The 13634-nt window shown below is 38.5% G+C and overlaps 1 protein-coding gene across 2 annotated transcripts in view; it reads left to right on the top strand.

Moving 5' to 3' along the window:
• RELN (reelin) overlaps positions 1-13634 on the top strand; it is a 383519-nt gene that overhangs the window by 283107 nt on the left and 86778 nt on the right. For both annotated transcript variants that reach the window (XM_078394334.1, XM_078394333.1), the window contains 3 exons: positions 1864-2064; positions 5040-5275; positions 11207-11364. In XM_078394334.1, the coding sequence (XP_078250460.1) occupies positions 1864-2064; positions 5040-5275; positions 11207-11364 (595 nt within the window). The remainder of the gene's footprint in view (positions 1-1863; positions 2065-5039; positions 5276-11206; positions 11365-13634) is intronic.

Here is a 13634-nt window from a genome sequence, read left to right as displayed (position 1 = left end):
GTTAAATAAACAGGGGGACAATATACAGCCTTGTTGTACTCCTTTCCCAATTTTGAACCAATCAGTTGTTCCATATCCAGTTCTAACTTTTGCTTTCTGTGCCACATATAGGTTTCGCAGGAGATAGATAAGGTGATCAGGCACTCCCATTTGTTTAAGAATTTGCCAAACACAGTCAAAGGCTTTTGCGTAGTCAATGAATCAGAAGCAGATGTTTTTCTGGAACTCTCTGGGTTTCTCCATAATCCAGCACATATTAGCAATTTGGTCCCTGATTCCTCTGCCCCTTCAAAATCCAGCTTGTACTTCTGGGAGTTCTCGGTCCACATACTGCTGAAGCCTACCTTGGAGGATTTTGAGCATAACCTTGCTAGCGTGGGAAATGAGTGCAATTGTACAGTAGTTGGAGAATTCTTTGGCACTGCCCTTCTTTGGTATTGGGATGTAGACTGATCTTTTCCAGTCCTCTGGCCACTGCTGAGGTTTCCAAAGTTGCTGCCATATTGAATGTAGCACCTTAACAGTGTCATCTTTTAAGATTTTAAATAGTTCGACTGGAATGCCATCACCTCCTCTGGCCTTGTTGTTAGACAAGCTTTCTAAGGCCCACTTGACTTCACTCTCCAGGATGTCTGGCTCAAGGTCAGCAACCACACTATCTGGGTTGTCCGGGATATCCAAATCGTTCTGGTATAATTCCTCTGTGTATTCTCGCCACCTCTTCTTGATGTCTTCTGCTTCTGTTAGGTCGCTTCCATTTTTGTCCTTTATCATGTTCATATTTGCACAAAATGTTCCTTTAATATCTCAGATACAGCTGAGAGCTGTAGAAACCTGCAACTGCACCTTTTCAGTTTTGGAATTTAAAAAACATTACCTCTGCAGATTTTGTTTGGAAGATGACTACCTGAGATAGACCATGAACTTTCTGTGTCCTGGCTGATCTAGTCATTGCAATGCATTTTTATTAGAAGTTGCTTGTGATGGTAATGGAGCTGAAAAAGACAAGTGCATTTCATCATCTGTGTGGTGGCAAGCAATATCTGCTGTTGGGTTTGCTCTTTGTTATCTGAAACGTGTAGGAAACCCTTCTTTTGTCTTGCTGTGATTTATAATGTGAATGTACTTGTCCTCCGTACCTTTATACACCAGTTGGGAGAATGACACATCTCAGAAAAAGGCATCACAGAATATTCCGTTCAACCTTACTGCAGTACTTTCCAGCTGAGTCAGCCCATACATTAGCTGTCGGACATCATATGCTTGATAAATGCACATAAATTGATATGGAGCTATATTTGTGAACCAGTCCAAAAACTCATTATGTTCAGTAAAATGTCCACATGAAGGTGATTAGGATTGCTACATAATCTGTTTAAATCCAAACACATTCTTCTTGTTGGATATTGTCATGGCTATTTTGATTTTGGATGTGACAGCTCTAAACAATGATGTTGTGTTGCATGAAAACCAGTCTCCAAGTTTTTCTTTCCTCTCTATACTTAAAAAAAATATTTTACCATGAATGACTGCCTGAAACAAGGCATACTGTTCATTTCTCATTACATGACCTAAGTGTTCTAGGTCTCTGCATTGTGTGTAGTTTATGATTTCTTGGTCTTCATTCATTTCCTTTAGTATTTCAGCTTTGCCACTTTCTTGAAATGCAATAAATTCATATTTCAAATGCTAATATCTCTTTTATTGTTGTGTATTTTAAATCACATGATTCCATGCCATATGGTATAATATTGCACTTGAACCAAACTAATCTGAGGATCAGCCATAAAATTCCAATTATATGACTCATGCTGAGACATTATTTATGAAGGGTTTTTTGTCTGCCTGTTTTTTTCCCTACAGAACTTTTATGAAAAACCAGCATTTGATTATCCTATGAACCAGCTCAGTGTGTGGCTGATGTTAGCTAACGAAGGGATGCCCAAAAATGAAACTTTCTGTTCTGCCACCCCATCAGCAATGATATTTGGGAAATCAGATGGAGATCGATTTGCAGTGACACGGGATTTAACACTGAAGCCAGGATATGTTCTTCAATTCAAGGTATTCTTTGTTATCATTTGAATTTTAAAAAGGAACAAGGTTCTCTAACTTTATTCCAGGAAAAAACAGGATTATTAATGTTGTATTTGCAAGACATCCAGTCTTGCAAACACAAAAGGAGACCAAAAAAAGAGGAAGTCACCTTTTTTTATATACAGTTATAGTGAAGCCCTTTGCTTAACCTCTTTTATCAGCTCAGATTGATATCCAGGAATGTTTGGAACAAAGAGATGGTCAAATCCTAGTAAGAAGGTGTGACTTCATAGTGGGGAAAAGCCTATTTGATTCAAAGTTTTTGAAACTGGGTCCCAGCTTGTTTCCACAGGTGAAATATCTGCATCTATCCACACAGTCCACAAAGGAAGAGGCAGAAGCTATTTAGGAGGGGGAAAGCCATCTTTGCTAATCAGCAATTTCCGCAGGGGTCACACCTTCCTTTCCTCCCCCCCACCCCCCAAATTGATTTAGCAGTTATCTGGCACAATGTGGTCTTTGCCCAGCATAATTATTTAAAAATGAAACATTGTTTGGAGGAAAAGGAGACAACAGGTAATGGTGCAATGGCACCCCCTTTGCATGAACCGATAAAACATGCCAAAAAGTGGAGAAAATGATGTCAACCAAATTTGTCAAACAACCCCCTGCCAGCTAAACAAAAAGAAATGATTCCCCAATTTAAAACACAGAGTTTCCTGCGCTATAGATTGTGTAGATGCTGTTTTTTTAATTAGATTTTTCCATGTCAAATACAATACAAACTGTAGGGTAAATAGCCAGTACAATTGCCCAATGAGATACGGTGGAGTATTTTAAGATAGAGAAAAATGAAAGAAGACTAGGGAACAGTCAACACTGTAGGAAATAAACATCTTGACCCCCCTTACTTGATCTTCAAGATCCAAATGATACTGGTGAATAAGTGATAGCAGTCATGAGGGAATAGTAAACACATAATTCCTTTAATGTAAGAAATAACCCTTGAACTAAAGTTTTTCAGTTTGAATTGGGCTGCTGTTCCTGAATCCTAATCAAAATTTTATTGAGTTTATAATGAAATCCCAGTGCGAATTCTAAGGATTGACTGGAGTAGAATTTTAATGAGCTCACCACAAATACATGGTCTTTACATAATTTGTGGGTACAGGCATTGAATAATTTACAAACAGAATTATTAAAGATACATATTTACAGACTATTTTTCAAATACAATTCTCACCATTGTATAAAAAAAAAGGAAGTTAGCAAGAGGTATGGAGAGTGGTAAAATAATCTCATGTGAAAACAAATTGGGGACAATGGCACTGCAAGAAGGCAGGATATACAGGCCCAAGTTCTCTTTCTTACCTACTGCCTGCTCTTTGACTGTTAAGCCCAAGTGCCCCATGTAAGGGAGAATAGCTTTGTCTAGCTTGTTTTAGATCTTTTGATGGCATCCATGTCTTGGTTCTGACTTTTTATCATGCTGCCAATTCTTTGACACAGAGTTCTTCACCCAATACCACTGGTAATGCCTCATATCAGTCCTTGGATGAGAGATTTGGTGTTGGATTGGTATCGCAGGGAGAGATAGCAGACAGATGCCCCACGAAGCTTAGCAAGTGGAGGGGGAAAGCAAGGATCAAAGGGCTGCAGGATCGCTTTGATCCTTGCTTTCCCTGTCACTTCCTAAGCCCCATGGAGCTTAGCAAGTAGAGGGGGAAAGCAGGGATCAAAGGGCTGCAGGTTCACTTTGATCCCTGGTTTCCCCCTCCACTTGCTAAACTCTGTGAGGCTTAGGAAGTGGTGGGGAAAACAGCAATCCTGCCAACCTTTGATCCCTGCTTTCCCCCTCCTTTTGCTATGCCCCGCAGGGCTTAGCAAGTGGAGGGGGAAAGCACCGATCAAAGCTTGGCAGGATTGTGTTGATCCCTTCCCCCCTTCACTTGTTTTTGTTCTCTTCTCAGCTTACTTTCGTGTATAAGGCGACCCTCAATTTTCAGTCAAAAGAATTTAGTTAAAAGTATTGTCTTATACAAGGAAAAATACGGTACATGCCCTCAAATCAATTCTGACTTGTGGTGATTCTTTTCAGGGTTTTCTAGTTAAAGAGTACGAAGAAATGATTTACCATTCCTTCTTCTGGGGACATCCTGGGCTTGTTCAGCTTACCCAAGGTCACACAGGCTGGCTCTTCCCTCAGCCAGAGTCAGATATCTAAATCACTGAGCTATCCAACAAGCTCTTTTTAGATTGGTCCAAAATCTTAAATGCATCTCATGGACTAACGTGCATAGTAGAATCCAGTTACTCTTCACACTTCAATATTTTGTGATACTGTTCTTAGTTTTAAATAAATAAACAAATAGAAATGCATACAATTTTGTTTAAAATAAACTGTATTTTAGGAAAAACCGTGTACACTCCCTTAAAGGTGGCTGAAAATAATTTAGAATAAATACATGAATAAAAAAATTATGGGGGGAAAAGTATGTTACAATTTAAATAGAAGGAGCTTCCCCAAAAAGTGGAAAAGCACTGCAAATACAATGAGGCACCCCCTTGGCAATGGTGTGCATCTGGCAAATCCTTCACTTCCAGAAGTATTGCACTGTAAATGTGCTAAATCTTCTTTTGTACAAATAGTTTAATTATCTTAATATTTTAATTCATTATAATTTGACCTGTATTTCATATAGATCCATAATTTTAAATTGTGTCATGCTCTGATGCAAATAAAGAAAGATTTAAATATAAAGACATGTAGTGATTTATTTTTACCTTGGAGAGCATATGGAAAATGGGGCAGAATACATTTATGAATGAAAGTGTGGAACTGATGCACACAGGAAACTGGTAAGTTAATCCCTAAGCATGAGTAGTTAATAAATACATGAACAAGCAAACAAATGAAATAAATAGATAAATGCAGACAGATTTCTGACTGATGATGTGCTTTTTCATCAATTTTTAAAGATGCAATTTCATTTCTCTTGCAGTTGAATATAGGTTGCACAGACCAGTTCAGCAGTTCTGCTCCAGTGCTCCTCCAGTATTCCCATGATGCTGGCCTGTTCTGGTCATTAGTGAAAGAAGGCTGTTACCCAGCATCTCCTGGAGTCAAAGGATGTGAAGGCCGCTCCCGAGAACTGACGGAACCAACCATGTATTACACAGGAGACTTTGAAGACTGGACAAGAATTACCATTGTCATCCCGAGATCCCTGGCAACGAGGTACTCTAACGGCATACTGATTTGTATGTGCAGGTTGTATTTAACATAGATCACAAACATTTGGAAACTTCCTTCCTTTTCAGGTTGCCATCTTCTTTACTATTGTTGAAGAAGTCTTATAAGCCCTATTACTTTATAAAATTACAACAAAACAAGGCATGTAGATGTGCTTTAAAAATTAACTTTTACATATGTATCTTAAAACAGTAAAGTTTAAAAAGCATACTGTGACAAATGATGCTCTCTTCCATAATGGTCTCTTTGTCTCTGGGATTACCAGTTGGGTCAGAAAGGCTGGCAAGAGCCTGATAAGTCCTAGAAATAAAACAAGCCATTTCAGTAAGATTAGTTCCATAAACAGTTGCTCATGGGCAAAGAAGAAACAGAAGGGTACTTGAGCTGCTGTATAATATGCCACGCCTGTGTCGTAGGCAATGGCGGCTGAGTGTTCTGGGGAGTCTTCTGTGCAAAGTGTGTAGGCTGTAGTGCAAAATAGCCAAGGCTAATGTGCATGCAAAAGCCAAAGGGCTAACAGTAATAAATTTCCATTATGTTTGGATCCTTTCTCTAGAGCAGATAATCTAGTAATACTGTTTTTTTAAAAGAAAATTTAGCTTCTTTCTGAACTACCACACAGTAAATAATAGCTGTTATTTGCTTTATGTTATTAATTGGAAAGAAGGGGTTGTTTTATCATGTTTTAATGGAATTTTATTACCCTGCCCGACTTTACCAAACAATAATTATATGTATCTATTTTATATTGATTTGGTTTTTCTGGTCTTTGACCGTCATAAAGTATACTACTACTGCTGTTATTTGCATATGCAAGTGAGGCACCCACAAAAAGGAGTCCAGACATGCAAAAAACGTTCTCCTTCTCACAGCCATATTGGATGCATGTGACCATGTACCAACATAACACCACAGCTGGTTGCATTCACTTAGCACTAAAACTGGCACACAGCGGCTGCAGTCCTATTGCTTAGCAGAGTAAGTTGCAACTGGAATAGGCACATTGAATCAATGGAACTAATGGAAAGGTTGACTCACCAAATTTCCACTGATTCAATAGGAATACTCTAGTTGCAACTAAGCAACACATTTTAGATAATGGAGCACTAGCCTGGCATTATTGCACTTGTGATGAAGCTCTTGTGTTTATATGCTGCAAAGAGAGAAAAAAAAGAGGAACTTACAGAAGTTTGCTGGCTCTGCCATTGGTCCTTTCAATTTGGTGGTACAACAAATGCAAGCAAACCTCTGGGTTGTGCATCCCCTGCCCTTTTGCAGAGGAGATTGGAAGCATCGTTTCCTTTGTAAAAGTGATTAGATTGTATCCAAGGGAAATATGGTTGAGTTTAATGTTTAAAGCTTTGTTGAAGCCAGGATCAAACCAAGGGTTTGTGATCATGCTCTATTGAAGCAAATGAAGTGGTTTAAGCTAACCAGCATTTCCTCAGTTTAGAGAGAACAATAAACTTTGGATAATTTAGAAAGAAAGACAATCTCCATGTTACAGCCAGGTGAAAGGAGAGTATGCAGAGTATGTATTCTATTTTAGAAAATGAGATACTAGGCTGTTAATATAACTGGGTGGTGTAGTTGTGTGTGGGTTGCGATGGATTTTAAATTGCAAGTAGAACAGAATCTCTGAAGGTTTTACTTTATTTTAGTTATCACATCCAAGCCATTATGCCCATTCCAGGTATCCATGTAGTGTAAGCTCTTATTATCACTCTAGAGGCAACTTTAAAAAGGAAATAACATTTTGACAGGCAGGAATAAACTTCTCAAAAACTGAGCTCTTCTTCCAAAGTATTCACAGTAACTATTCCTGAATATGAGGTGGGAGAATAAGAGCCAATGTATTCTGCATTTCCAGATAGAAAAGCCAGGATGGAATACTAGATTCCATTCCATGACACAAACACAAATCATGCTTCCTTGTGCAAATCAGTTTTTCTTTACCACATTCATCTTTTTTATGTAATGTGGCTGAGATGTTTTGTTACCTTGTGTACGAATGATCAGACTGGCTCTTACTGCCAATCCCTTAACAAACATTTACAGTGCATGGCATACTGTGTAACAGGGGAAGCTGGTGTCTTCATGGCAAGCATGAATCAAATAATCAGTGTGTACTGTAGTTTAAGTGTTTTTCCCTTAATTAACCAACAAATGCAAGTGCCAAGTCACACAAATCTGACACTAACGAGTTTCCTTTGCCCAATATAAACAGTGCCAAACCAATACTGGCAGCCTGGATAGTGTTATGTTCTCTACTATATATTTGGAATAGGCAGCATAATAATCCCCAACTCCAAAAGGATGTTGATCAACATAATTATATTTGATTGCCAATACAGATGGGATACTGTTTTCTGTCTCCCAGTGTGTTAACACAGTAACTTATGTATGTATATATCTTTAATAGATTTACTTGGGACTTGATTCTATTAATGACAGTGGAATTTACTGTATTTCTAAATACTGTACAGTACAAATGCCTTACACATTTATTTCTTTATTATGCTTATGTCTCTCTTCCAAAACTGCTTAGAGAAATATGCATGTATTTTTCAGTTAGCCTTTCCATCCAGGTGTTGGTCAGGCCCATTTAGCTTCAGGGATTATAGTGCCTTAATGCCATTGACTGTTCTCAGGCTCCTCTGATTTTAGGAAGCAAATGTCTAGTGCAGATTATCTCTTCTGCGAAGAGGCATTATGTAAAATAGAAAGGAGAATTTCATCTGCCTGCCCTATCTTTGGGCCTGCAGCATCCTTGTACATGGATTTACACTTTCACAAGACCAGTGCACATGAAATCAATATATTTAGGACTGATTTGTACTATTAGTCTCTGGATTGTTTGTAGGCTGTCACTGCTATGGAAATCTTATATCTACAAGAAGACCCGTAGGTCTGGAGACAGACCAAGAGTATCCTGTGGCAGGCAGAACCTCATCCTAACCATCAAGAAGATAATTTTAACCACACCAAATAAATGTCAAAGTTTAATTGGCTGAAATATCTATTTTTAGTCTTGCTGTATGCTTGTAGGCAGAGGTTTGCAAATTTATGCAAATAGCAATGATCCTTCAGAAGTTCTGAGATTTATGTCCAGAAACATAAATCTGCACACCTCTTTTTCTGTGGTGTTCGCCCTCGTGGTATTCTGTGGTGTTCACCCTTGCATAACTTAGGGTGAATGCCAAGTTATATAATAAGTTATGTATTATTCATGAGTTATATGCTAATGTGGTTAAGAGGTGGGGCCGAACGAGATGTTAAAAGGTGGGGACTGAGAGAGGAGGAGTCAGTTGAGTTGAGTTCAGTCTGCGTTAGGAATCAGAGAGAGAGAAGGATAGTTTGGGGAGAGATTAGTCTGAGTGTAAACCGTGATAATTACTATAGAAGGTTAATATTGAAGCTTGATGAAACTTGAAGAATGTGCTTACGAATTGTTCCAGAAACCAACTGTAATCAATTAACCTGTTCTATTAAAAAAGTCAGTTCTGAATGGACCTTCATCTTTTCTAAGTAAAGTAAGTTGATAAAGAGATCAACTGTTGGCAACTTGTCAAGAGGTGTTTTGGTTTGCCTTTGTGAGCTCTGTGTTTAGTGAGACAATCAGGGGCCACGAGGGCAAACACCACAGCCGTGATCCTTCAGAGGTTCTGAGAGTTGTAGTCCAGAAACATAAATCTGCACACCTCTTTTTCTGTGGGTAGAGTCATTCCCCTTCATGTTCATTTTCACTGCTTATGCTGTACCTAGTTGTTGTATCCAAATAGTATTTGTTCTTGGTACTACAAAGTTCATCTCCATGTGGGAGTGTTTTACTCTTTGTCAATTTGGTGTCTCATTTGAGAATGCATATAAAGACAGAAGATTCTTAAATCAACCAGCAACGAAGACGGGAGGAGGAGCCACGAGCAGCGAGAACAGGGGAATCCTAGTGCTCTGGATTCTCCTGGGTCTACTCCGAGACAGACGACCCCCCCCGGAGAAGGAGGGGGCAAGTTCCACAGGAGCGTGGACTTGTCAGCAAGTGGGAGCTTCGGAACCGCCGAATTTCAGATGGCAGTCTGATTTTTGGAAGAGGTTCCCTTCCTGCACGCAGTTCGTCTCGTGAAGTCGCCATGATTGGTGAGTTAGCTGCTCGGCAAAGGGGAGGAAAATTCTACTTGACTACAGAACAGAAATTAATCTAATCTGCTGACAAGCTACAGCAAGGAAAGATCAAATCTGCTATGTGAAAGCCGTTTGAAAAGGAGACCTCAGAGCGGCATAACATCGTTAATGCCTTAATACTGGAGGTTTTTTTTTTTACTACGCCACAGCACGAAAACGAAACCAACTTATCCCCTTTCCTCTCAACCCTCCCTCCTAGAGAACTGGCCTTCCATAAATCTGCAAAGTCAGGACTTAAGAACTTTAAATAACTTTGCAATGACTCTGTTTCTGGCTACAATGTTTATGAAGTCCCCCCTTACAAGACCTTAAGATCGGACTTGCCAATAAATCATGTGGAGATTCTGAGTAATTAATCTGTTGACTGGTACGACCATGGAAGGTGGGGGTGAGCTATCGTCGCAACTGGCAATGCATGATATCAAGGAACTTCTACAAGAATTTCAAAACTATATAATTGGACATTTGGGAAAACAAATTGAGGAGTGCAGACTGGACCTGAAAGGAATCTTTTCGGCTATGGACGAAAAAATCGAAAGCAAGGGGGAATTCCAGATAATTAATGAACAGTCTTTAATTGTGGAGAAACAGCAACTGGCACGATGCGAAGACAACTCAGAGTCAGAGAGAAAGAAGAAAAAGACTCATTTTTCTCAAGGGATGACCAAAAAAGACAAACGGGGAGGGGGCAGGAAAGGGAGAATTTATCTTAAGACTGTGTTGAAAAGAAAAAATGTAAGGGAGAGATGGGCAAAGCTCAGGGCAACTATTTACAATCAGAGGTCACATGCTATCTCGCTCCAAAATCTAAACACTAACTATATTGGGATCAAATCAATCAACCGCATAGAAATTGCTTTAAAAACTTTTTACAGATGGCATTTTAAAACTGGGAAATATTTTGTTTGGTGGTGGCATGTATAGGGAAATATTAAATATATGTGATTATGAGGCCAATTCCGGCTGGATGACACTGGAGCTGACAAATAGAAACTAGAAAGGGGGAAGGTACTTGCTGAATAAATAATAGAAAAATGTTTTAAGATAGATATAATTAATAGATAAAGCAAGATGATCAATATACTATAAGCAAATTTGGCCAAATATGAAATTTAAGATTAGATAAGTGTATGTGGTTTATAGATCTTAGAAATGATGATGAATAATAATGTTGGATGTTGGTTTTAAGGCATATATATGCATACAAGCATACAAGAACTATAAGAATGACTATGCTGAAAATATTAGATACATAGTTTACTGTATATAAAAATGGAGATTATTAAGGAATGAATAGGCCTGGGTGGATTTTATGCTGGATAAGAAAATTTAAAGAGAACATGAGAATGTGATGCATGAGAAAGGTAAATGATAAGAGACAGATAGATGGAAATGTAGATGAGAGAATTCAAAAAATTATTATAAATTTAAGATGTTAGATAATTATATATATGTAATAGCAATGTGGAATATAACATGTGCAGATGCACATGGATATATTATCTCTGTAGTCAGAATTTACATAATAGATAAGCTGGTATGAGAAACACCTCCCCGCTTATATGTTAGTTTTGTCACTTGTGTATGTCTTTTTAGTTTTACATGTTATTGCTTTGTAGGTATTCCTGTTGTTGTTTGTTGTAGTTATGTATGTTATAAAAATAATAAAATGTAATTTAAAAAAAAAATCAACCAGCAACAATTTTCTGACATAATATTTCTCTGTCCGTTTAGTAAGACCAGATTCCGCTGGATCCAAGAGAGCAGCTCACAAAAGAGTGTGCCCCCTTTTGGCTTGGATGGGGTGTACATCTCAGAACCATGCCCTAACTACTGCAATGGTCATGGAGATTGTATCTCTGGAGTTTGCTTTTGTGACTTAGGCTATACAGGTAAGATATTGAGGTTTATAAAGAATAGCTTTGAATAGCAATATGTTTTATTTCATCTCTTAATCAAACCATGCATACATGAAGAGGGGCAGGGAAAGCAGGCATTACATTCAGTAACTCTCTGGCAATGCACTGTGGCCCCAAACAAATTGTTCAGATTAACAGCAACCAGGATGATGCACAAGCAACCAACAATTGCATTGACTAGCTGTTTGGCAGAGGAAGTGATCATAAATGCAACCTCCTGCTCCTCCTGATGTACAAGTCCACCAGTAGCTGCTGTAATGTGCAATCAAATGGCTTCTGACATGACAGTCCAAATGTGGTTTTCAAGGTATGTGAGCTGTTCAAGAAGGCGTTTACCCTTGTCACAACCAGTGAGTTTCCATGTCTGGCAAGGGATTTGCATCCCAATCTTCTGAGCATTAGTGTGAAATTTGGTCCACTACCAATCCACTCAACTACACTGGCTCTCAAGGTGTTCAATACTGTCACCATTTTCGGAAGAGAGCCCTACACATGTAGTTTCTCCAAGTGGCCAGCACCATTGTTTGCATACATATGCTCTGCTAGTTGCTTATACTGTTCCTTCTTTAATTATTTTCCATCAAACAGAAGGTTGCAAAATTAGTTGTTTTACTTTTCTGAGTCCACAAGAAGAGTGAAAACCCAACTTGGAGAATAAACCCATTTATGGAAAGTAGGAATCATTCTGGTTTTGCAGCTTCCTATCAATTCAGAGCCTTGTTGATCTCTCATTGGCAGGGTGGAAGTGGAGATGGAGGCATTTGCTACCTTCTGCGAGGGTTCTTTTCTTAAAAGGGGGTGTGGGCTCCTTCTACTACAAGCAGTGGAAGGGAGTTCATTGAGATCAGCTCCAGACCATTTTTTGAAAAAGTCAGTCTCTGGCCCTTATAGAAGCAGAGACAGGAGGCAAAATATTCAGTCACTGCTTCGGCCAATTATTTTGCCAGAAATGTGCCCTTCAGTTTGTTCAGCCAAGTGAGTTCTTTGACAGTTTGACTGATAGCATGTTAAACTAATCCTCTCCTAATTCCCCAGCCAATGTTGCAATCTAGGAAAGATAGTGTCTAGCTTGTTTATATAGAGAACAAATGGAGGTTTCTCTTGCAGGCGTGCTTGTAAAGTAGTGAAACCATAGGAAGGAATAAGAGAGAGATGTACTCAAAAGAAAGTAATTTTGCCAAGGAGAAAAAAAATTCTACCATCTTTATAAATATTAGTATTTAAAGAGCCACAGATTCTGTAGGTATTGCTGCACAGGAGTTGACGCGGCAGTATCTTGCAGAGCATGGAAAGCCAAAGTTACTTCCTTAAGTGGACAACTGTGCTGTTACCAGGAGGATTCCAAGACTTGCAAATCTAAAAGTGTTTACCATTTATAATTACAATTATTATCAGTGAAAGAATGTTTTTGGATGAATATTAATAAGGTTGTTGGTCATCCCCTGTAGACTACACTTTCTTCAGTGCTCTCACTTTACATTCGGTCCAATGGTTTTTATTGGTGTTTATGAACACATATTTTAAAGCAAATTATTATCTTCAATATGAATGTCATGACAGGCACTGTACATAAAAATGCTGAATTCTCTGTCTCTGTATTTGCCTTGAGAGTACGATATGGCCCTTTGAGCTGCTTACTGAGGTAGATGTCCTATTAAGTTACTTAGATATATGCTCTACTAAATTGAATGGGTCTGAGACCAAAATAAGTGTGCATAAGAGATTGATATACTTGTATTTATTATTAATAAAAACTTAGAAAATTTCAAGAATTCCTATGTTGACTGGGAGATTCTGGATGTTTTAATCCAAAAAGTAACTTTTTCAAGTAGTTTAGCATCTTTCTCAGTGCTACAGTGTACACCATAGAATGAAACAAAACAGCAGTTGATGGGTGTAGAAAAGATCTATGCTGAGGAAAAGTGGAAGTAAAATATGGAGAGTATTGTTAAGTTGAAAAAAGGGCACACTGGTCCCATTGGATTGCTTTAAAATACCATATATGCATATTTCTTACAAGATTTTTTTGAAAAAATTAGGAATGTGAGATGACATTCCCCCTCCTGAGGTATCTCCAACTGTGGAGGAAGACCTCTGCTAATTCCTGGAGCCTCTGGATTAACATCCTGAGGAGAACAGGGTTGCTCTTTTAAAGATTAAACAGTTTTAAAACAGTGATATACTTTTTTGCTTGTGGTTCACGTTAAGATATCTGTTTTTAACTGTTCTGTTTGGGAATAAGG

The sequence above is a fragment of the Pogona vitticeps genome, chromosome 5, assembly GCF_051106095.1.
Source record: "Pogona vitticeps strain Pit_001003342236 chromosome 5, PviZW2.1, whole genome shotgun sequence".
Lineage (NCBI taxonomy): Eukaryota > Metazoa > Chordata > Lepidosauria > Squamata > Agamidae > Pogona > Pogona vitticeps.
This window is presented reverse-complemented; position numbering and strand designations above follow the sequence as displayed.